The following is a 26,747-nucleotide window of genomic DNA, read 5'->3' on the forward strand; positions in this document are numbered from 1 at the left end:
GTGTGTGGAAATGCAGCAGCCGTCCAATGGTAAACAAATTATCTGAAGTGAAATGACAACATTAGGCGATGCAAAGTGCCGGTCCACATTATGAATATGGCTCTGTGCACAGTCTTTAACTACCTGCTTTTTTCCACCATTTGAAACAACTGGGCAGTCCTTATCAAAGATCTCTGGCCTTACCTTTCTAAATGTAGGGCATTCAATTACACCCAGCATGAATCATAGTCTAGGATTTGATGCACATAAATATATCAAGTAAGGGGTAATGCAAAAACATTTGCAAGGGGGTTCACCACCCTAATTTACTTTTATAGATACAGATATGTGGATATAGAAATGTAGAAAACATGTTTTTATATTTTTCGTGTGCATTTGGAAGCATTGAGCTCTGTTCCTTGTAATAACCTGAGCTTTGTTGATAGATTTAATTTATGGCGATTGTTATGTAATGTCTGCACAGCCAGAGGTTGTCTGTTAATTTTCCCAGACAATAGATGAAAACAAACTAAGTAGTTCACTTGTGTTATTATTTGAAGTTCTATTCATAGTACAGGTTTGGCTGTTGCTGAGCGAGAAAACCCACGGGGCAGTTGTCTCTAGCGACCGACAAGTAGTCTCTTTCTGTTCTGTGTGCCCACACATATACAGAACCTAACCCCTGAAGTCAAGGCCCATTTGTCTCACAGCAAATTGGCATGTTTTTCATTTTATTATTCATGTTGTTTTTAACTAAGCTCTTTAGTAAACCCTGTTAGGATGCTTAATAAAGCATTATTAATGTGGTTCTCCAACTCTGCGGGCACCTGAGCACAATCACCCTCCACCCCTCATATTGCTGTCAGTGATAAAGTCTAAAGTGAGGTGCTTAATTCTTAAAGTGGCTATATGTAACTTTAGTGTTGATTCTAGTGGCTGCTTTGGACAAAAAGGGGAAAGTGTTTTTACCACAACTACTGTTGTAAGGGTCTTTTCTTCGGTGCTGTATTGCCCACAGCATATTACTGAGTTAGCATTATCGGGAGGTCATATAGTCGCGATTAATGTTTTGCTTAAATTACAGATGCATCGTTGCATTTCAAATGTTGCATACGGTAACTCAGCCTACTTTGGATGTCTCGAGAGCTAAACCGGGTATCACTGTCACTGTGTTACAAGCCAAAGCATTAAGAGTTTGTTGTAGCAACCAACGTAATAATAATTTAGATTCATATAGTGCATTTCATGAAACCCATGGACGCTCTACACAAGTAACCTTACAATGGGACAAGGGAACAAAAAATAGTAAGCCAACACACACACGGAGTAAAAGGACCGCGCTAAATGGAAAGGGGACGTAATTTCATGTTGCCTACTGACATACAACCACATCGCACACTGTAAAGTTATTTTATGAATAAAATAGACATATTACATACATGAGGGCCAATTCGGGTTCGGTTCTGAATCATTTACAATCCCGTAATTGTCTCCATCTGTTGATAGCCCGACCGAGTGGGACTCAGGTTATCGTTGTCTTTCACTTTCCTTTTCCCTTTTATCTTTTAGTTGTTCTTTGTTTCATTTCCTTTTTTCCTGTGATGGTCCTGCCCCAGGATCAGCCATAACTACAGCAGATAACTTCTAAAATAACATTAAAATACAATTAGGCCAATCTCCTGCTTCCTTTTACCTGGCTCCACTGGCATACGCTAACACTGGCTTTTCCGGTGTTAAAGTGATGGTTCGGAGTAATTTCACCATAGGGTCCTTTGCACCATGACCTTGAGCCAAACATCCCCCCAGAAGCTTTTTTCACCTGGGTCTAACATTGGGAGAGTTAGCGTAGACTAGCGTTATCAGCTGAATAGCTTAGTGCAGGGGCTAATGGACCCACGTTTGTATCTCGTAAATGACCCCACTAATAATGCCCGGAATGATACCAAACTTCTACACTAGCACAAATAGGTTATGCACTCATAAAACAAAAAGAAAAAAGTTAAATTAAAAAATATTTTTGTTGCATCTCTTTTCAGTGTTGTAATTTGTAGACGGCCCTAAGCACTCGTCTTAGAGCAGCAACAACAACAGCAGAGAGCAGGAGCCAGCAGGCAAGTGTTATTTACATAAACTTCTGGTGTACTTAATAAACTTTCCAATCCATCGTTTTATGAGTGCATAACCTATATATACTAGTGTAGACGTTTGGTATCATTTCGGGCATTATTAGTGGGGTCATTTACGAGATACAAACGTGGGTCCATTAGCCCCGCGCTAAGCTATTCAGCTGATAACGCTACTCTACGCTAACTCTCCCAATGTTAGACCCAGGTGAAAAAAGCTTCTGGGGGGGGTGTTTGGCTCGAGGTGATGGTGCAAAGGACCCTAGGGTGAAATTACTCCGAACCATCACTTTAAAAAAAATCTGTGACCCCTCAGAATGTGTTACTGTAGCAACGTCTACCTGGAAAAATCGACCCAGGGCAGAGGCCTTACTAAAAACTATATAAAAATAGCTTTCTTTTCGCTGTTAGTCTCATTTGCTGTTACATGTCATTTAAGACCATTGTATGAAAAATGCTAGAGCTTTAGAAACATTAAAAAGTTACATATATTCACTTTAATTGTGGATTTTTGTTATGAAACTATTTTTCATGAATTTAGTGGGGAGACAGAGGTTGTCTTCACTCTGTTGCATGTCATGCCCAGCAGAGAATAAAGAAGGGCACATGCCTTGATTGGGGCACATCTTTTTGCCAACGCTGTGATGCCCAGTGAAGGATAAATGTGGCAAGTCACAGGTGTGACAGGGATTTATTCCGTACAGAAGGGATGGATGAATGAATGGAGCCACCTTGATGTAAGCCCCAGCCTCCTCAAACACATCATCTCATTTTACTGCTGTGTCCCTATGAAGACTCAGCCAGGCTTTAAATTGAATGAAGGAAGTCACTTTTTAACTGCTCAAGTGACAAGTACAAGCTGGTGTCAGTTAAGTTTTTGATTCTTCCTATCACTGGTGTATTTTAATAGCCCTTCTAGGACATCAGTCTTGAAATGGCAACAGTACAAACTTATAGGAAAATGTGCTTAAAGGATACTTAATATCATACAGAGGTGGGACCAAGTCCATCTGATTTTGATTGGCTGGTGTTGGTGGTTGTTGTTGTTGTTGTGGAATACTCACCATGCTTATTGTGTCATGCATGTTTTGTTTCTATGCTATGTTGCAACCTTGCTACTTGCTACGTTTTGTCTGCTTTGGTCTGACGGTCTTTTTGAAGAGTTTGAGTTATTCTAGCCATTTAGTATTGTACTTCCATAGTCCAAGTCAGGAGCTAACTTAATGCTGTGTTAACACACACGCAAAATGAATTTTTCACACGGCTCAATTAATGCAAGGCCAATGCAAAGATGCGAATAGAGTAATATAGTGTATAGTGTAATTTGCGTATTCACGTGTGGCTGTGTCGCGAAACCCTATCAACGTTGACATTCAACTGACGTGCTGACATTGTTCAATCAGAAATGGAGGAACAAATGATTGTAGCCATCTGTGGGCTGTGTGCACCTCTGGATGATGTTATGAACCACAGACAAGACAGCGTTTGGTTTTCCAACATATCTGGGACTTTCACAACAGGCACAAAGCAGAAATAGTGTTTTTTACGGCCATGGTTGATGACAGAAGAAGAAAGATGGCAAAAGAAACGTTGTTGATACATGGAGGCCCTCCTCCTCTCCAGAGCGTCTCGCTAGTAACGCAAATAAACACAAATGATCTTGCGATCAAACTCAATAAAAAATTTGCTTTGCGTTTGGGGTGAATACTGCATAAGTCTTCAATATGGGTCAAGATCACAAAACACTGGATTCTACAATTCCCATAATGCAACTTAATTGTGTCATGTAGTAGATCTTATGACATCATTAGGGTTATTTATTTAGACTTTGGAAAGCTCCCTTCAGAGCCACAGAAGACTTACAGACTGACTAAACTGATCTTGGTTTGCAAAATCAACAGTGCCCCGTTAAGTCGTGCAGCTCAAGTTCAAGTAAAGCTACAAGTTAATGGCTCATATGTGCGTATTTGTGTAAGAGACGTGTGAGCACAGTAATATTTTGGAGGAGGCTGTTTGAGAGGTCAGATATTTGTTTACAATAGTTTCAGGGCAAAGTATGACACGGAATTTGCATGAACTCCTACTGCAAGTAATAAAGTGCTAAAATCTGCCTCTGTGCAGACACATTATCAAATCTATGTATATGATCGTTCAAGCTGAAACAGCGCTGCTCTGTCTCGAGAGAACATGACGGGTAGCCTGAAAAATAATCTCCAATAAAAAGAATTCTTGATAAAATATGAGGCGAGTAGTCCAGAGAATCGGGACAGGAGTGAGGACATAGGCAGCTTGTTGGAAGCATGCAGGCATGTGTGCTGCCAACAGAGACATCCCTCCAATGTTAAATTGATTACAGTGCGGGCTGAACGGTTTGATAATATCTGTCATGACTGAGCAGATACAAGATTCCCTGGTGTTTACATTGTTTTTCCGGAACATGCCAAGAGATCTGTCGAGTAGCTGTCTATATATATGCGTGCTTCATCTGTGTGCTGAATGTGTAGCAGAGTACAGCCGAGATAATTTCCTCACGTGGGAACACAGTCAGGTCTGTCAAGGTTTGAAGGGCAATACATATGGTGAGATAAAGTCTAACTTAGCCAGCATGAACTAATATACATGCACACTTACGAAAGGCCTGGTTAGCCAAAGAGAATCTGTTAAGTCTGAAGATGATGAAAAGCCCATTATATGCTTTCAGTCACAGCACATCATATTTTTTTCTGATGTTGGTTTAGTAATAGATATATATTAAAATGAGGCAGGATGGTGTGTTTCTGTCTGTGTGTAGTGTGTAGGTGTGACAGTAGTGTGCACAGGAAAGAGAGCGCATGAATCAATATGAAAACTTCTGTTTACATCTCTAACAAGCTATCCATCACATGGAAATCAGTTCAAGGCTGAAAAATGACTTGTGGGGATTCTAATGGCATTTTCCAACTAAATTAAAATCAGTTTCTTGTATGACAACAATCTTTTCTCTGATGTGGTTTGAAATAGTAGAACAAAGCTATTAAATTCCCTTGTTTGCAATAGGATAAGAAATGTCCTTTGAATAAATATGACTGCAATGTGATACAAATATGTTGTAAGATGAAAACACGCTGTCTTTGCTCTGCTTATAATTGTAATTCACTACATGTTATTCTTCTATCAGCTTTTTATTTGCATATAACTAAGTTGAAAAATATGTGCGTGAGAGCCCATTTCAGTGTACTAGAAGTACATGATCTTGTTTGTATGTGTGCCTGTATTTGTGCAGCTGCATATATCAAGGAGAATGAATAAGTTGTTCAAGAAAAAGGCAGACATTCTGATCCAAGCAATAGAACTTAGAAGTTTAAAAATAAGAAAAAGCTGCTAACTAAAACTGTCTCAGTAAAGTGTGAGAGAGAAAGTGACACTTTTAAACCTTTGCTGCAGTTCGTGCTCCCAAATCAGACTGCATCTGTATGAATGCATGTCAGTGTGTATGTGTGTGAGGGCTTTAGTTGATAGGCAGCCTGCCAGTGTTTCTAACTACACATCAGTACCACTTTGTACCCTCCACTCTGATCCACAACACTACCCCCCACCCTCTCCACCGCCACCGTACCCCTCCCGATTAACACACCCTCTGCCTCTAATGGAGTTCACTGCACACCACTTTCTGCCTGAACACGCAGAAGAGGAGTGCAGCTAATAGCAGTTGCACAGTTGGAATACATGGGTGTGAGCTTGAGTTAACGTATGCCACTAGAGCAGTGTTGGCAGACGAGATCATGTAATCTGCTGTGGTGTGTAAGAGCCCAGCCCATCTGAACGGTGACATCCTTCATAAATGAACCAATCTGAATTGTGACGACTGTCTCTTAGCCTGTGCTTCAGTCCTGGTTGCTTCACTGACACCTCTGATGCATGTAAAGTATCTTGTCTCCATATCATGAATAGTAAAAGAATGTGCCACATTTGTAAATCACCCTTTAGGGTCCTTCAACATAACTTTGACAAGGGGTTTGAGTGAAATTGGTGGAAATGGGCATATGGTGCACTTCATTTTCCCTTCATTCAGCACTTGAAATGTTGAAAGCAGGTGTTTGTAAAGCCACACTTATTCCCCTCTTTTATCTTGAATTTTCTATGCCCTCTTCTCCTGATTATTTTAGAAGGATGTAATGATTTAAATGGGTCAGACCTAACCTTTCCCTTCTTCTTTTGCTCTAAAGGGGCGGATGCCATGTTTTCCCAGCAGCCACAGGATCTGGTTGTGGTGGCAGGCCAGCTTGTGACGTTACCATGCACTATCCCCGGTTACCATGGCGTTGTCCTATGGATCAAAGATGGCCTGGCCCTGGGAGTTGGCAGAGACCTCGCTGGTAAGTAACAGCATTTATCCCCTTGAGTGTGTCACCCTCCATTTTTCCACCACCCTCAGTTTCCTCTATTAATTACACCCTCTAATATAACTGTCATATTCAAATGGCCGCTTTTTGTCATCTAAAGTCCCCAAATGTCAACATCCTACCCTTTCCCAAATAGATCACTCCACAGACAGATAAAAGAGGTCTCATAATATTGTATTACAGCAGATGTTTTACATTACAAGTGTTATGTGAAACATGAATAAGTATATCACTCAATATTACCAAACAGAATAAAAAAATTATGTCTGTGTTAGATGCAGACCTACATCTCTTATACTTTTTGTTTGGCAGAGAAGCACAAAAATCTGAATGAAAATCAATGTGAAATCAATAGTAGCACTGGTCTTTCTCTGGTGCTTCAGGCTGCTAAATGGCTTTTTGAAGAGTATCTGGCATCCTCTAATTACACTGCACCTCATGTATAATTGCCTTAATTGTTTAATTTGGAGTATATGTGACTACTGCACTGTCATTTAGTAGCCTGTTGTTCCACCAATCGAGGTTTTATGTATATTCATGACCTAGATGAATTTCAAGGAAGCACATCACTCCTCTAAATAAACATTTACAACCTTTGAAGCACTGAGCTATGAATGAGAAAAACCATAAAAGCGCAGTATGCACGTATCTTTTACTGAAATGATCATTAAATTCTTCCGAAAACATAGATCCATTTGAATCTGTACTCAGAACTCTATACACAGTAGGATGCATTATTCTATAAGGGCACGGTCTTTCTTAACACCACACACCACCCCTGTGGGACCACTGATAAAGCTAGAGTAATTGCAATTCAAGGCATGGCGACAAAATATCCAACTGCCGCCATTTTTTTAAAGCACAAAAGTCTCTTCAGGAACGATTAAATCAGTATTTCACATGAGATTGAGGGTCTTCTACCCTCTGACCTTTTAACAAACAGAGGCTCTCTCTGTCGCCTGTGTGGTCTGTAATTAAACCTCAGTGGCTGACAGAGCCCCAGTAAAGCCATCCTATTCCCTCTTCGTGTTCTTATCAGGCCCAGGGGAGACTGAGAGGTTGCAGTAAACAATGGTCCTGCAGTCTTCAAGTCTCCTTTGAAGGAAGAGGAGGCAGACAGGGAGAGTACTTATGATTGCTAGAGATACAATGAGAGAGAGGAAGGAAGAGAGAGCGCAGTTTTATTTAGGGTCAAATTGAAGTAGAGATGTAGAGTTTGTTTTATCCTCTTCTATTTTTATTGATTTAACAAGACAAGTACAATATGGTAACTGAGTTACTAACTCAATTACTTTTTGGGAGAAGTAATTTGTAACTGTAACTAATTACTTTTTTAAAGTAAGATGACCAACACTGGACAGAACAGAGAAAAGGGAGAGAACGTTGGGTCACGACACCAAAAAGTGACTAAACTACAGTAAATCAACAAGAAACGTAATTCTGATCTTCTGCATAGCCATTCCCATCTTCTTCTTTGGCTAAATAATCAGGGCCAAAATGTAGAGTTGGAGTGATCATTCTCTCTTAAATCGTTGAAAAAAAGTGTTTCGTATGAGGAGGAATAGCTGCCTGCCTGGAAAAGATGGGTCGCTAGAATCAACAGTATGATACATACACAGTGCTGAGTGCCTTCTATTGAGACAGATGACACTTCTTCCAAATAAAGAGCTCGACAGCTGTCCTTTTTATCACTCCTGCCTACATAAACAAGCAATGCATGCAGCAGTAAAAGAGTGACGGTACATCCACTGCAAGATGTACACAATGAAAGGAAAGTGGCAGCTGTATACATAAAAAGTGTGACGAATCAAATGTTGCATGGAGCATTTCAATAATATAGGTCTGCTCTGCAATTTATGGAAAGAAGCTGCGTCGGCGCCTGGGACCTGTTTCCATTCACAGGAGCAGTGATTAAACCGAGAGAACTCTTTTACCATTCAGCACAAGAAATCACGGCACAAAAGCCAATGATTCCTATCTGTCCCTGAATTTCCTATTCATTCCCTTTTGTGTCACACGTTTCCACTCTAATTAAAGAAAAGCAAAGTAGCCCCACAACCGCTCAGAACATACCAATCAATGCCATGAATATGCACGACAAAGAATGTATCTGCTATATGCATGATGATGGTGACAACAGACTAAGCAGAAATAAGTGAATTCTCCTGCGCACACAGTAAAGACGTTGGAAGGAAGTGTTTGTATACATTATGCCATGCACTTGCAGAAGCTGACAGTTAGCAGACCTTTAGCAGCAAGCATGTGTCACTCTCACCTCTCATGAGAACGAATCGAACACCGGTCACCTGTTCACAGCTGCAGCTAACCTGTTTCTATCCCCTGGTGGTTACACTGTATGAAACATGTTCTAGTTGATGCTATAAATCACTAGGCCACGCCTCATGTGTCTGCATACTTACATGCACACACTCACACACACACACACACACACACATGCACGTGCACCATTGATCCAACCTCAAGAAAAATCCATTCCCCTCTGATGGATTCATTACTTCTTAATGGACCTATTTTACATTGTTTGCTTTGGGTAACACATTGTGTGTTAGAAATTCGCTGAGATCTAAGATCAATGGCCCTTTATCGGTACGCATTACGCGTGCAGAGGTGATCAGTCTTCATGTGTGCCAGTGTAATTTTAGTCATATTGACAAAATGCATGGTTGAGGTGCTTATAAGGTGACAAAAACACATTACAGTATGTTTCCATCGTTTTAAAATTAGATTATAACATTCTTATCATTACTATCCACCACAAATGCAAATTACCTTTCCTTTTGGATCCAGCTAATGTACAGAGATGAAACTGGGACAAAGCCATATCCTCACACAGCAAAATTATTCTTAATTTGTCAGAGGCACAGATGAGGTAATTGGCCAGATCATATGTTTGTGGAACATAAATGGACATGGCTTATGCCTTGAAAACAAGCAAAACAAAAGTGCATTTGAAGTATATTCTGTTTCTGGGGGTAGGTACAATCGCTCACTCACTAGGTAGGATGGAGTCAACTCAAGGTCACATCATTCAGAATGTGCAATAATCATTACCCTTGTGATCCGCAATGGCATTATTGCTTTGAATCTCATCAATGAACATAAAATTGAAGCAAAATGGTTCTCTGGGTGACCCTGTGCACATAATGGTGCGTCCTCTATTTTAGGCATTATTCTGAGCGTGAAAAAGCAGAACGCTCTTTTTCAGTTGGTTATTCGTGTTATTAATGGAAGCTTTTAGTTGTGATAAGGTCTCTATTAACCCTGTTACAACCTGTGTTACTAAAGCCCTGCTATCACGCAGTGTGGGACACATTGTAGCATTTACTATGAAATTCAAAGAAAGGAAGCGTTTTATCACCTGTATGACTAGTCAACCCGTCCTCATTCCTCAACTCGTCAAATAGATAGATAGATAGATAGATAGATAGATAGATAGATAGATAGATAGATAGATAGATAGATAGATAGATAGATAGATAGATAGATAGATAGATAGATACCTTTTCATCCCAAGAGAAATTTTAGGCATCCAGTAGCTTAGACAAACATAACACAACAAACACACATACACACATTCATCTCACATACGTAAAAATCACTCACAGAAATTTAAATAGATAACAATTTGTGAAGTGATTACAGAGGTCTGGTATGGACTGACCATGTGAAGCAATGACCATGATAAGGTGCTATGGTAGAGTTTGTGCAATGGTGGTAGTGCAAAAGTGAACAGTGCAAAAGTGAATACGGCAGCAGTGACTAGCATCCTGTACATAAATTACGTAATGTAACCAAAGTACTTATTTTAATCCAAACCACAATCTTTTCGGAAACCTAACCAACTAGGCTAGTTGTATTGCCTAAACCTAAACCTAACCCTTGACAATGAAAAATGAAGCCAAAGGGGTAAACAAAGCATTAAAAACAAATAAACCAGGGGTCCTGACCAAGTGTTCGCATGTGACGAGTTTGGAGTGAGAATGTGTTAGGCTAGTTTTGCAACAAATCATTCACTGGTGCAGCTTCCACCTTTGCTCATTTTTTTTTTTTTTTTGGCTTGCCAATCATTTTGCCTTCTTCTGTTTATCTTCTCCCCAGCTTTAATGTTGATGTTTAGGCGTTCTTTTGTCCTCCGTCATCCCACTGTATAGACCCTTAAGATTAAAGGCTACACGTAGGAGGATGAAATGCAGAGTGGCTTAATCGGCTGTAACGCACCCCACCAACATAACATGAGGCCCACTTCATGCTCTATTAAAGGCAACTGGATTCAATGAAGCAACAGTCTGTAATTAGACTTACATACGAGCATACAATGCGATTCTGCAGTAGACAAATTCAAGGGTTTACAGTAACAGCTGTTATAAGCCTGCCCAGTCTGTAATGTTCCTTTTGGGCGCTAAAACGCATAACCAGCCTGTAAAACCTTTACAGTTAAAGACTGGAGTGTTTGAAGATCTCTGAAGTGAACATGAGTCATTGGCTAGCTTTTACTGGAAAATCAATATTTTCTCCCCAACATTTGTTGGCAATGACCCAACCATTGGATGGGTACTGACAGACTTTCTGGAAAGGAAATGACAAGTGTGTAAGTCTGAAGTTTGAAGTTTTCTTATACAAAGCACACAGTTAAAGTGAGGCTTTGTTAAAAGTCCTGCCTTGTTCTGCTCTAAAATTCTCCAATCCTATCCACTAGTTTCATCATTGATCAATTAGTTAAGGACCACTGGAGGAAAAAACAATTCTTAGCTGGAAATTCATAAAAACAATTTGAAGTACATTTTTTTATGAACAGACATTTTCATTTCATTCCACATTCTGTATAACCAATAATTATAAAGATTGAGTGAGAGAAAAAGAAAAGGGATCTTTAGAGACGAGCAACTCTAAAAGCAAGAGAAATACCCAATAACGCTCCTCAGTCAAACACATTTCTGCTTATTTGCCCCGGTGGAGAGATGCACTCCACAACACACTCTCAATGCATATTTCGATAATAGTTAGGGGGATAACCATCTTGCTTGACTTGTGTAAAATACCCAGGTCTCTTGGATATTGCTCTGCTTTCTTGCATTATTAAACTATAAATCATTTTACAGAGTAATGCTGAAACAACTCAAACTTTAGCTGTTCCTGTTTACGGCTGCAGTAAAACATCATTCTGCAGAATGAAGCAACCTCCACAGCAGCTCATTAACATTGCCAGGAGTGCTATAAAAATATGTATTATACTATTCATGTTTTACTCTTGTATGAAAATGCATTGTGAGTAAATTAGCAATGAACAATCATAAACTATACTCACCTATAATGAAAATCAAACCTGCTGTTTGAAATATCTGGCTATGCAGCTAAATTACAGTTAACATGCCAATATTGTGTATTTTAACATGGGTTTGCCAATTAAAATGTGTTTGCCAAGTAAAGTTGAAAACTTGACAATAAGATACATGTTATCATACAGCCTACTGTATATACATTTAATTAACTTGTGCATCTTGTTGTTGTTGCTATAAGTGTGCAAAGCTTTGAAATTTGGCAAATGAGCAGTACTGTTGATTTTGAAGGTGATTAAAACGGACAAATGTGTTTGCGCTGCAGGCTATCCTCGTTACACAGTGATTGGCGACCACGGTTCAGGAGAGCATCATTTGCAAATCCAGCGTGTCGAGCTGATGGATGATGCTGTGTTTGAGTGCCAGGCTGTCCAGGCTGCCATGAGGTCCCGTCCTGCCCGTCTCACTGTTCTGGGTGAGTCCGGATTAAACACACACACACACACAGATTTCAAACAACACCACTGGGCTAGCGCCAACCACCCCTGATCGCTGAGGTGCAAAGCAACTCATGGAAAAGGCTTCACTGGCTTCACTTGCTTCTCACTCGTTAGTTTTTAAGTGCTTCTGAGGATTTAAGGGGCACTTTTATTGTTGTCTTAGCTATGTGTGTGCTATCTGATATATTTCATTAGAACAAATGCAGGTGTTCAGGGGTCCGTTCCAGGTAGGAGGTTTAACAAACTCTGAGTCTAACCCTGATGTCTGAGTTGATTTACCCTGAGATGGGAAACTCTGAGTTTTCGGTTCCAGAACAGCTGATATGAGTTGGTTCAATCAACTCGGAGTATGTTCACTCAGGGTTACGCGCGTGCACAAAAGGCAGTATGAATGGAGCCATGATTCTACGATTCACCATGGTAACAACCACAAACAAACGGGTCGGCGGAAATACTCATGCGCACAAACAGCGAGTTTGAACATGTATTTCGTTAAAAAAGCAAGACAGCGGCTGCTGCTGCAAAAGAGAGAGAATTGGTGTGGGAGAAAATTGCTAATAAATATACTAATCCCATGGCTGCTGCAGCACCATGATCATTAACAGAACTATAATGTATAATGATGTATTTCTTTTTAATGGCTACTGTCCAGGGAACACTACAAAAAAGTTTAAAAAACGTTTCAGAGCGAGTCACACTTTTCTGATTGCTCTGCATACAGTGGCTTAGCCTACTATTAGCCTACAGTATGATCCGCTACACTGTTGTTAAGAAAACTGCTGTTTGCAAAAAACTTAATGAGATAGAAGAATCTGCTGGGATGTTAAAGCCTGTCCACGATGGTTGATGTTAGTGATATGAGGACGGATAAGGTATCTACATATCTGATGGACTGTGATAAAAAATACCTCTCAAATTGGTTATGTGGAAATGAAAATACATCTATAGTCGGGATTCAATACCGACGTAAACTCTCTGTGAATTAATACAGCTTTTTCATCAATGGGATCGTCGACAAAAGGACGTGACATGTTTGAGAGAAAAAAACGGTTTTATAATCTGCCAAATATATACCAATACGTTTTTTTATTCATGCAGATAAAACTGCATTAAAATGCGCCTGATACAGACTGAATGAATGAATGAGGAAATGAGTTTCTCCTCCCTCTCAGTGGGAGGAGACTGAGAGAAACTCGAGGTTTCTGGAAGAAAACCTGCTCCCGACCAGGTTAGGTTCACAGACTCAGTTAACATAGTAACTGACTCCGAGGTTAAGTTACCTCTCTTTCTGGAACGGAAAACCCAGAGTTTCCCTCATCTCAGGGTTAACCAACTCAGAGTTTTCACTAAACCTGCTTTCTGGAATGGGCCTCAAGACAATTTGCTTATATGCGTCATCCCAAATATTCAACCCAAATATACACTCTCGAGCCTAAGCACTGGGTAGAAGTACTACCAGAGCTCCAGGGTCCCTAACACAAGTGGTGCTTCACAACAATAATACTGTACACTATGTGTCCTTGTTCAGTTTCAAATTACACAGAAAATATGAATATAGGTACATGCTCAAGCACAGGTGTTCACATGAAGTCTTAATCGAAACATAAATATAAAATATCCACAGTAAATCCTGAGAACAAGACATCTTTTCTATTAAAACCACCAGAAAGGAATTAAATCAATGCTAATGTTTCCCATTTGGCAGACGGTGTCAATATGACTAAACCTTTACAGACGCTTACATTTCCACTGTAATTTTCTTCCTCTGCATGCAGCCTCCATTTTCATTATAACTACAAGCTTGAGAGGTTACTGGTTCTTGATTAAACTTCATTGGGTTATCATTCAGCAATACCATTTCACCAGTGCAATCACTAGCTAAAGTCTCTTTCTTAGGGCCCTTTTGGTTACCTGCTGCTGCTGCTTCCTGTCTCCTGCTGCCACTCACAACCTCCTTCACCGGAGGATCGTTGGAAAGATAGCTAGAGTCAATGACAATGAGCAAACGAGAACAAGGGAGAAGGAATAAGGAGAAGAAAGAGTAGAGGGAAAGAGGGGCATTTGCCATGCAGTATACTTGCCACGAGCGAGTGATCTGCCTTATTGATCCAGCTTAATGAAAAGTGAAAGTAACGATTTGTAGGAGAGAAGGCAGCAAGAGTGAAAAGAGAGAGCGAAAGACAAATTGCGGCATAGCGTTTCTCTGGCTGCCAAGCCCTCTGCAAATGGATATGAGTGAATAATTATGGATACTTCAGAGAGCGGAAAACACAACTGCACTCTTCTACCTTCCACAGCTGTCCTTCTTTACTTTTTAAAATCTAAAATCTTAAAGTTTAGCTGCTCTGACATATTGCTTTTCACAGAAATGTTGCCATTTGACCACAGTGTCAAGGAGAGAAGAATTCAATATTTGTATTCCTACATGTTAGTAAGGTCATTGTCAATGTATTTGCCCAATTCAGATGGTAAACTAAATGAAATACCGGGTATCAACAATGTTAGATTTAATTAATGTTACTGCTAAACATCATATTTAATGTGTATTTATCTATCCTTCTTAGTATAGAGTTTTTGTATGCTTATGAAACTGCCATTTATTTCCATACATGTAGGAGTGAACAGCTGCCATACACAGCAGATACAAATAAGTCTTGTTGTTTTGCTTTAATCCCCTTGACACTGCTTTCCTAATTTGGCAAACCCTACACCGACTACTCAAAGTAATTAAAACAAAGAAACATATTATTTGTCGAAGCTTGACTTTAACTGCAAGCCACTTACAGCAGCAGGAAGTGCAGTAGTTGGCCCTACTGTATTTAAGTAACCAATCAGCAATGAGAAAGGGAAAGCCTTTATTACCTATTTGGATGATTGAGGGTGAGAGAGTTTATCGTTCCTCCCCATAAGCCAAAATAGAAGGTGTTTGTTTAATCCCCTGCAGAGCTAGCTGAGTCCTGAATGCACTGCCGGGAAAACTGCAGGCTGACACACACGCAAGGTAATGGAGGAAATATATGCAAGGCCTGTGTCACTGCAAACTCCAAGCTGTCAATTACTTGCCAGTGGTGACAGAGTGTGTCTATCGACTTGGAAGACAGCTACGGCCCTACACACCTACAGCATATGCACACACACACACACACACACACAAATACATAGGTATACACATAATATGCTTACAAACACACACACACACACACACACACACACACACACAGCCTTCCTTCTTCGAGCTGACAGCAGAATAAATCTAAAACTCTCCCCCCTATCTTCCATAACTCAATATCAACCTAAACTCCTCCATGTGCCATATCAAAGGAACTACTCTCCTTTTGACTTTGATAGGCTGGGACATAACATAAAATAAATATTTACTAACACATAGAGGAAGACCATAATCACTGCCAAAGAATAGATACTCAGCTTTTTTTTTTTTTTGTGATTTGCTGAGTTCGTCCTTGAAATCTAAACAGTTCAGTTGAGCCAAAGATGAAGCAGCAGTGACCTTGTCTCACCTGCCCATTTAGAAGAAAACGTGCAATAAGTAGCAAAAGCCTTTGGTTTACTTTTATTTATTTCAGCCAAAACTTTAAGTGCAAGAGTGATGCAATTCAAGAGGAAAACACTGAACACATCACAACATTTATAAACAACAATGAAGTTCCTTCGTTAAATAAGCTCTGAGGGCAAAATAGATGGAGAACTTAACCTTTCCGAGCATTTGCATGGCTTGCAGGCTTACCCTCAGATGCCAAAGGAGAATCAAGGTCTTGTGAATTAGTCATGAAGAAAGGCAATGGAGGGTTTCAGGTCCAAAAAAGACCCCTGAGGCTAATTATATCCCTTGCAGCAAGTTGGCACTGCTCCAGACCTTTGGTCTAATCTTTCTACCTTAGGTTGGGGACCACTAGAACAAAGGGAAAGGAGATTACCATTGTTTGATTAAGGTCTTCGTCTGAAAGACTACTTCTGTTTTTCAGACCGTTCTGTTTTGTTTTTTGTTTTTTTTACATCGGGAGCGTATTAATCTTTTCCACAAAGCAAAATGTGTCATAATGTCATAATGAAATGTGGTGCTATTTATTGACTCATTGCTGACATTTTAATACATCAGTTTCCATCTTAAATCTTTTTTTCTTTCTCTTTCTTTTTCACACTTTCTCTCACTTTGTCCTTTATTTTCTGTATGACTCACCAAATCATTCCTAGTTAATGCAGAGGCATGGATTCATTTGATTACTGAACTGACTGAATTCTCCTCATTTTAAATGCTGCGTTAAAGGATATGCAATTCATGCAGAGACGCTTAGTGCATCCATGTAATCTCTGTGAATTGAAGTTTACTCATCAGGAGATACATTCTGAAGATATCAAAGTGGTCTAGATGACTCCTCATCATCACACTCATTCTCAAGTCATTATTTTAGAGCAGAACTGCTGTCACTGTTGTTTTTCTCACTTTATTCTGATATGAAAAGCATACTGTAGATTTTTTTTTACTAATTACAAGACTGCAAATGATGTGATAAAGTGTTGCTAAGATGCATTTTTGATAAACACTTCATCGTATTTGCCTCTCTGTTCCAGCTTGCCGAGCGCAAGGTCATAAAGATGATATTGCAGACCACACTGCAGGCAGAAGCTGGGAAATGCTTTAAGAGCTAACCTTACTTGAAGCAAATATAGAAGGGTTACAATGCTTGACACTTCATTAGGGAAAATATTTCAGTAAGAAAAACACACGTCAGGATCTGTAATACCCTGCAATTGTAGTATGATATCCATACATATTTAATAATGTAAATGCATTTTTAAATTGCATAACTGGGGTAGCATTTAGCAAAACATAGTACAGTATACAAGGCACATGCTTTTAAGTTGTGTCTGAATACATTACAAATGTGTCAATATTTAATTATATGGTAAGAGTTAATTATTACCATGCTTAAAATGTTTAAAGTACATAGGCACACTCATAGAAAGTGTTCCAAAAATGGTATTTGTTCTGCGAACAGTTATTAATACATGCCATGTGAGTGTGTAGTAATATATTTTCTCCTTTTTGTTATTGCTGCTGTAAGATGACAGTCTTTCCAGCATGCTATTTAGTCAGCTTTACATTTGATCCCATATCTGGTTCTTTCCATTATTGCAATTAGATTTATGCAGTTGTTGCAGGGGGTGAAACTTAAAAGACCTTGCACAAGATCTTCCAAAATGACAGGCATTCATGAACACAATATGATGCTGTTCTTCTGACAAACATAATTGATAGCATGCCATTTGAATGAGCCATTGTGTGTAAGATATTTGTTTTCCCTTTCCTGCATTGTTAATGTCTTGGACCCGCTTCGGCAACAATTTCCATGTACACAAAAGCCCAAGGGTATCTTTTGTTATTGGTGTTTTCAATTGCCACAGCTGAATCAGCCATTTCTGTGGATAATTCAGAATTTATTATTTCTCAAGGCTCACACTGGCATCTTTTTAGTATTGGGGTGGACTTTGAGGACAGGGTAAAAAATAAAACAAAAAAGCTACTGAGGAATTAGAAGTTGTCATGCTGAAAACAAGACACAGATAATGTTTCTTTACGGTCCATAAGTGTGTATTTTGTGACAACCGCTGTCCGTGGTGCTAGCCCTGTTATTCACTAAGTGGTACACTTCACAGCGAACTGAGAACCGCAGACTAATGATGGGTCAGTATAAGAGACATTATTTGCATCTGTTGGCCTGACTCTATAACAATGAGTGCAATTCGGCAATTGTTGTAGTTTCTTGGGTGAAAACAAGCTTATGCAAAGAAGTAATTTTCTTGTGGCCGGGTTGGCTCAGTTGGTGGCGCAGGCTCACATATACATAGAGGTTAATGCCTCAGTGCAGAGGTCCAGGGTTCAAGTCTGACCTGTGACGATTTCCTGCATGTCTTCCCCCTTTCTCACCTAGCTGACCTGTCCACTGAAGGCAGAAATGCCCCCCAAAAAAACAAACAAAGTAATAGTGATCTCCTCTGTTGTATGTTTGTCGTTCACCTGTGCTATTAGAGTGGTGTGACAGCTCAGTAGGGCTAGATGTAAGTTTAGTTGGTCTGCTGTTTAAGGAGTGGTGTCTATTACTTTTTCATGACTTACAGTAACTGGAAACAAGCGTTTTGTGCCTTTGTGTATTTAAATGCATGTATTAATCTTTTCTTTATTTCATCATTATAGAATATTCATATCCATATGCCTCTTACTGAGTGGTGTTGACGAAATTGTGTGTGTGTGTGTGTGTGTGTGTGTGTGTGTGTGTGTGTGTGTGTGTGTGTGTGTGTGTGTGTGTGTGTGTGTGTGTGTGTGTGTGTGTGTGTGTGTGTGTGTGTGAGAGAGCCAAATTCTTTAGAGCCCCACGTGTAAGTAACCAATTTGTCTCTTACAAAAGTAAATTTAGGTCTAGCTTAGCATCTCTGTTGAAGTATAGGGAGAGATAACGTGTCCTAAACAGCAGTCATTCTGGGAGAAGATATAACTAAATATAGCTGCCTTTTCTGCCATTTGTCTGAAACACAAGATGGAATGATAACTACATCTATCATATCAAAGAGTCTGTGAACAGGTGTGTGATTATGGTAGACTGACTGCATGTAGGCTGTTTTTTTCTTCCCAGTATTTCAACAGAAGGAGGAGAAATGACACAAATACATCTGTGCTCTGCAAAACAACAGTACCAACTGTGTACAGGTGCTGAGCTGATTTGAATTCACGCTACATATTAAATAGGCTTGCTTCAGCTAACTGTAATTGTTGTTAGCGAAGTAATGATTGGCATTAAAAAAAATCTAGCACCATGGGGGCTAATTGTTGGCAGGACCTTGAAATAAGCATTTTTTCTTTTACTGTTCTTATGGAAACAGAATCCTAAATTCAATTCCTCCCACCCTCAAACTCTCTCTTTCTCACACACACACACACACACACACATATACACACACAGCTATATATTCCAACACAGCCGGGTGGTGAGCAGCGATGTCAGCACCCTCCCAATCTGTGGAGAGCAGCTTCTGGGGCTGCACATGGCTGGGCTGTGAAGGAGCAGGCTCTGCACGTTTTTGACAGCTCTGGCATCTCCCCACTCCTCATCTCATCTTCATCCTTCCATCTCTCCATTTTATTTGGCAGTGTTTATTCGGTAGATCATGACACCTACACTACCAAAAGATTAAGCGTTTATGTACTCCACTTGTTAAAATGTGTCCATGTATACTCCAGCCTTTGAATCCTATCTTGTGTTTTCCCTTCATTTTAATTCACTGTCTTGCTCTACCTCCCTTTTTCCCCACTAATTCCACTTTCTATCCCATATTTGCCCTCCCAGTTTATTATTTTTTTACCATATGGAAGCACACACTTTCCTGGAAATCGGTTCTGCAGGTTTTTTTTTTGTGTGTGTATACATTTTGTACAGTCTGCCATCCTGTTTGATTGCTGTCTGTGATCCTGTTTGTTAAATGGTTTTGTGGATTTCTCTCCCTTTCTTTTTCATTAATTCACTCATACTCATACATACGTGTGTGTGTGTGTGTGTGCGCGTGTCTGTGTGTCTGTGCTCACATGGCTCAGGATCATCTGGCTTTCAAACAGATGTACAATGACAGCACTTGAAGAGGGCCGGTGATTTGGGCCAGTGAGCCACGCATGTCTCTTGTATCCACCTGCTCTGGGTATTCCTCTTCTCTCCTTTTTGTCTTCTTTTTTCCTGATCTATCCATCACAAACTCTGCAAGCTGTCGCAACGGGGTGACAGGCAGCCCATGCACGCATCCTTCTGAAATAGATAGACAGGCAAGTCAGGAAGCTCATTGTTGTTCAGGACACATCTGCTGAAGCACAGCGCTACAGCAGCTACACATTGCTAGCCTCCTCTCTCCCCTGCACCCTTGTGAGGAGCCTTCTCCCATTCATTCGCCTCCAAATTGCTTTTTCTCCTGGAAAGCCGGGGCACTCGCAGAATTTCATCGTTTGCTTTTGCAAAATTCCCCCCAATATTGGTTTGGCCTGAATAACCCAGCAGGTTCACCATCAGCCTCACCATGTGCTACCAGACTAAAGAGAACTTTTCAGCCAATTCCAGCGCATGTTAACAGCTTCCCCTCACATAAATTAAAGTTTTATGTTTTGTGTTTGGAGAATTTTATGTTCGGTGTTCAGGGAATTCATTTTAAGAGACAAAAAGGCAGCTTTAAGACCCCCAGGGTTTATTCATGCCCCTCTTGGAGGTAACGGACTTACCACCTTGCACTGTTAAGTTAATTACGATTCAATATTCCTTGGTCTCTTTTATAGATATCTTTGATTATGCAGTAAAAGTAAATGATCTCACTGACGTCCAGGCTTTCTGACATCAATGTGCCCTTATTTTCTTTTTGACTCAAGTAACCAAGGTAGGGTTTATATTCAGACATGTCTAGCATTGGTAGATTTGCAGAAATACATAAATTAAGTCTTATCTTAGACTGGGTGAGGTGACGGACCTCTATAAAATGTTAGCAGCCTTAACACTAAACAGTGGAATTACCCATTTTAGGGACTGGGGTAGGTTAATGTACATTGTGACAGACAAATTGTGTTTCTCGCTCAAACAAAGAAAAATGACAGCTTGGAGCTTTAAACCCACCATTACATCTATGATCTGTGGGTCAAAGTAACTATAACAAGCTCTTTCAAATGATACAAGTAATGAACTGGCTGTATCTTATGCTATTTTAAAGTCTTAAGTTAAAGCCACACGCCTTACATTTTTAATTAATACAGACATGCAAAAAAAGCACAAACTCTTTCATGACTGATCTAGTGGTTATCTTTGATTTATATAAAATCTGTTATCACTGAAATACGTGTGAATGTCGGTGTCTGTGCGTATGCATGCCGGCAGTGTCCATGTCTGTGAATGCACAGGAGAATGCAAATTTGTTGAAAGAGATTACATTATTATCCCTAAGAAGAAAGTAGTAAATGGAGCAGGGTTTGCAGTGAGTCAGCCATGTAATTAAAGAGGAGCGATCAATCTGTACCACTGACCACACTACTTATGCCAAGTCCATCGAATGGCTGCAGTAAAGAGCTAATTTAGAACCATTAGGGACTGCCGAGTTTGCAAACAGCCCAGTAATGATGATGGCTGATTCAAGTTCAAGGCTTGGCCTCTGTATAACTGTCAGACCTGGCAGTCATAAGGCAGGATGAGTGGAAGATCCCAGATGAAGAGAAAGAGCTAAATATCTATTTTAATAATTATTTTCCTAGCCGGTCATTTGTATTCAATGGATGTTGGGTTATTGGTCAAATCCTCCTCTTTCTTCAGCAGACATAAAGGCTTTCACCTGCCAAGAACAAGAGAACAAACATTCTTTTACTGAACTATCATGCAATGAACTCTAACTGCCCTTTTCCCTTGGTAAGATGCTATTTTAGTGGTGGAGAATTCAAAAAGATGCAAAACTATAACGAGCTGAGAGTTTTGCTAGTTACACAGAAACAATTTCAGTCCAGGCTGTCACAAACTGTCTCCACATTGGCATATGGTAAGACCTCAAACACAATGGAGGAGAGAAACATACAAAGGTATGGATGCAGGATGGAGGCAGCCAGGCATGTCCCTCTTCTTACTTGTCTGTTCACCATTCACCCTCAGTGTCTTGCTGGCAGGCTGCCCTCCAGGGGGACATGACCTGCAAGTGTAGCAGTGCTCTGTTTGGTCTGCCTGTGACTTCCTCTCTGCCATGTAGTGCATCTATGCACAAAATCATAAACTCCTCTTGCACTGACATCCCTCAATGGAAACCATACAGGTGAATAATAGTAGATAACTGAGACTATAGGTCACATAGGGACTTACTGAAACAGTCTGCAAGGGTATACATTATATCTACGTTCATTAGTGGTGTCACCTTCTGATCCTGTAGCACCTATTTATAGACACTGATATGTGCTAATATGTGTAGAGGAGGAATATTTCCTTTGCGAGAGAGCAAAGAATCCTCTGATCTCTCTTTTTCTCAGAGTTTTGAGCACTTGTAAGCAATAAGAGGAAAATCTCCTCACTTTACGTCTGAGTCCTATCAGTCACATACTGTCAGATTATCCTTTCTTATCTCCTCCTCTCCATAAAAAAACCCTTTTATGGCTGCCTTATATGTTTGGCATTTAATTAATGTTTCAGTCATGTGTGCAAGAGAGCACTGACAGAAAGCCAATAACACTGGATCTTTGCAATCAACTGTCACAGTGCTATCGCTGAGCCTCACATTTTGTTCATTTTCTTTAATGACAAATGGGAGAGCTGTTTGAGATTCCCAGCTCATAATGCTTTTCACATGCTCCCAGTCTCATTTGCATACCATGCAGTAGCTCTATTCTTAGCATAAGAATAAACTAATGTGATCTCCTTGACCTTGTTTCCAATTGCTGATAAAGGACCAGAAGGTGACCACATTCTCACAAAGATTCTTTCTCACTTGCCTAGATCAGCACACCCTGTTGTCTAATCAGCGAGTGCTGACCTGAGATTCCTCTACCTCTCCAAACCCTCTGCATATCAATGAAGACTACTGTAGATGAAAGGGAGCCTGCCAAAATTAACACTGCATTTCAAACTCAAACACACAATATGAACTAGTGAGTGGGAACAGTCTTTGAAATTGCAGATTTACCGGTCTTGGTTGATCCGATCACAAGTGGACAACTCTAAGTCAGATTGAGGACGCATTGAGATCCGATTGCTCAGACCACATTCAGATGTGGTGCGGGCCGCATATGGCCACATTCTTTTAGCAGTGTGTACGCGGATGTGTCTTGGGCCACATTGAAGGATCACCTACTCAACTGACGTCCTCTGCGTAAGCTTAGCGTTCTCATTTTGCATACACTGGCTTTGTCCGTGATGTCTGATCATTTCAAAAAGCCCATAGACAAGTGTGTCAAACATCTTGGGCAATTTGGTTTGATTGGAACATTTCAAGGAATAGTCTGTATTGTTTTGATTTGTTCTTTTTCTTATTTTTTTTCAGACTAGGCACAGGAATTGCATTGTCTCCCGTCGGTTAAAACAACAATGCATTTGGTCTTTGCAAACAGAGATGATGTGTATTTATTTGAATATAGAACCGGAAAGTAAGATCCCAGCACAAGTGGTCACTCAAGATGCATGTGGAGACACATTCTATTATGTGGTGTCAATTGACATACTAAATACTTATATAGGCTAGGTAAGTTAACTTTCTTAAGTGACATTTCTTACGTAACATTTTTAACTAATGCCACAAATGTTAATATTTTAACCCAAGCCATGATCTTTAACTAAACCTAACTAAGTAGTTTTATTGCCTGAACCTAATCACGTAACGTTTGTCTTGGATGAATTGAAAAAGAGACTTCCGTGGTCCTTACCACGCTAACGGCGACTGTTACCATATGAATAGATGATAAGGGCCTTCTGAACCTACTAGTAGGTGTAGCAGGTCCCTTCTAGAAGAAGGCAAGAAGACATACTTTATTAATCCTGCAAGGGGAAGTTACATTTTTTCACTCTGTTGTTACAGCTACACACATTACACACAGGCCGGAAATACACACATGCCCAGGACCTATACATGCACTAATGGAGAGATGTCAAGAGTGAGGGGGCTGCCCATGGACAGGCTCCACGAGCAGTTGGGGGTTCGGTGTTTGGTTTTAGGGTCACGGTTTTCGGTTCTGTACGGTTCTTGTTATTTTTCTTTTAATATTTAACACTCCAGAAATATACTTCAGCATATGATATATAGCTAAAATTAGCATATTGAATGCATGTTGCACAATGCTTGCACACAGTGGCAGTTCTATTCATTGTTTTATTTCCGCTGTCATCATAGGTAACATGAAATCCAAAATGTTCCCACACACCAGACTTATACGACGGCAACCATAAATAGAAACGTGGTTTGATTTAATGAAAATCTTAAGTATTATGACTTTAAAGTAAATAGTTATCTTAGTCAGATATCAAACTAGAAGTTTTGATTGATAATTTTAAAAACACATTTACAGCAACTTAAAACTGAGTTCTGTAGAGTATATTATCTGTCAGTAATTTTAGTTAAGAGAGAGCAACATAGAACACTATATGCAAACTTTTCTGGCACTATGCTCATTTATGTCTGCCCTAAAAGACCCCTTTTATCCTTATCATCATTAAATGTACATAACAGTATCCTAATTACATTTTCTTTCTTTTCAGTCATCTCAGTGCTATTTGACAGTGTAGATCTAACCCATAATAACCTTCCTTCCAATCATGATGCTTTTGCAGGGGAATATGGCAGCTGCCTGCAGCCTTTGATTTCATCTTGCCCCAGATCTGCATTATAATGAGCACTCAGGTCAATCAATAATTCACTGCAGTTTCAGTTATAAAAAAAGAAAAACAAACATATCAGCTCTTGGGTAAAACAGGAAAAGGACTTTGATCAGTGCCATTGAGATGCACATATAGCACTGTTGTGATGTTTTCTTCTCTCTGTTGTTTGTCAAAGATTAGAGGGGAAGCACATGTACATCTGTGTGTCTGAGGGGGGTTATACGTAGACTGAATCACACGTAATGCTGACATTTCCATGTGTATTGTATGTATAGTAGGGGAATCTCATCTGCTTTGACTGAAAAAGAGTTGAGTGGCAGAGTTGATTGTTATTTAGAGAGGCATGCTGTGACTTGTGTAAAGCTTTTTGTGCCACAAACCGCACCATCTAATTTAAGATAGTTTTTGAAGTATAGGGTAAATTTGTTTCTTACTGTGAAGTCATTACCTTCCCTGAATGAGGAACCATAGATGTGACGTGTAGATTATTTCTATACAATAAACCAAAATGGTGTCTCTTGTTAAGCACTCTCATTATGCGGGGATTGACTGTATGATGAGGTTACAGTAGGTGTCATGCAGTCAAATCCTTGCAGGTGCCATTTGTAATTTGAAGGGCTGTTAGTCGATAAAAAAAATGTAATCACGATTAATCGCATGAGTGTCCTAGTTAACTCGCGATTGATCGCACATTTTTTTATCGGTCTAAATGTCCTTTAAAGGGATATTTTTTTCCTGTTTTTAATGCTCAAGTGGTATTTGAGACTCAACTACACTGTTGGTAACTCAGTTCACATTGACAGTAACATTAAAGGTACAATATGTAACATTTCTGCTTTAAAATGTCTAAAAATGACCATACCTATGTTATATATTTTTATGAGTTGTGTTCTTACACTATCCCAAATGTTTCCACCAAATGTCAAACCCAGAGAAATCTGTTATTTTATTTTCAGACACGGCACGTTTCCTTTAGTCGCCCGTCAGTGGCGTCATATAACTTCTTCACCCTCCAGTTACTCTAACTTCCGTCAGAACACTGGCACCAAGATGATACGTTCAGGAGTAATTGTAAATCATGCAATGTCACAGAAAAAAAATACTTGTAACCGTAATACTGCTTTTTTTTTGGCCATAAAGCATCATTTTGTGATTAATTACATCCCACTTTTTATCACAGTAATACAACAGATACCTTATTTATTTTGAAAGTTCAATATCGACAAGTAGCTAACATTGATGCTAATGCTTTGTGGGTAACATTATGAGGTTACAACATCATTCAACACGCTTTAGTATGACTGTTTCGACCACAGTTAACAGGACTGGGCCAACCCACCAATAACTTCACTAGCAACGTTAACTGTATAGATAGACGATTAATCGAATGCTAATTTAGCCAGCTAGAACACCCCGGGCTGTTTGCCTCACTCCCCCGGCGCAGAGAGACTCAGTCGGGGATGACAGCTGACAACAGCCCCGGGACATATAGCTAGCTAGCTATCGTTAGCCCCCAGTCAGCTATTAGCCAGCTACTTTTATTACAGCAACCCCCCGGCCAGAACTTATCTCCAGTGCCTGGTGCTTACGACGCTAACGGCAGTTTAATTAAACGTCGGGAAACGGACCATATCTGATCAGACCAGGCACCGAGTCACAACAGCGGCCATCCATAGAGTTAGCTACATCTCCGCAGCGCTACCGGTGTATGTGCTGAAAATCTTCTCCCTGCCGAATTTCTCCCCTCTTCGCGTTAAGCTGTCTTTACGGTTAGCTAAATTAACCTGACAAAAGGTGAGTTAAGCACCAAAACGAAAAGTTAAGATTACTGAAAAGTGAAGGGGAGATAATTCCGGCAGCTGGGAGATGTTCTGCTGCTGCACAACCGGCATCGAACGTCCTGGCTGCGCTCGAGATTCCCCGACAATCCCCACCCACACCGTCTCTCAGCCTCGGCGTATTAGCGCTAGCTAGCGCGTCAACAAACCCCGTCCGCCCCGGTGTTGAAACGATCCAAAAGGTGACACTGATATGTGAAATATTTTGTGTTTTAGCTGCTGGCTACTGTTAGCTTGCTGGCTCACGA

The 26,747-nt window shown here is 40.1% G+C and overlaps 1 protein-coding gene across 13 annotated transcripts in view; it reads left to right on the top strand.

Annotated features, from left to right (window-relative positions):
• The window catches only part of kirrel3b (kirre like nephrin family adhesion molecule 3b), a 177,193-nt gene that overhangs the window by 96,004 nt on the left and 54,442 nt on the right, over positions 1–26,747 (top strand). For all 13 annotated transcript variants that reach the window (XM_039784975.1, XM_039784984.1, XM_039785026.1 and 10 more), the window contains exons 2-3: positions 6,308–6,457; positions 12,107–12,256. In XM_039784975.1, the coding sequence (XP_039640909.1) occupies positions 6,308–6,457; positions 12,107–12,256 (300 nt within the window). The remainder of the gene's footprint in view (positions 1–6,307; positions 6,458–12,106; positions 12,257–26,747) is intronic.

The sequence above is a fragment of the Perca fluviatilis genome, chromosome 2 (genome assembly GCF_010015445.1).
Source record: "Perca fluviatilis chromosome 2, GENO_Pfluv_1.0, whole genome shotgun sequence".
Taxonomy (NCBI): Eukaryota; Metazoa; Chordata; class Actinopteri; order Perciformes; family Percidae; genus Perca; species Perca fluviatilis.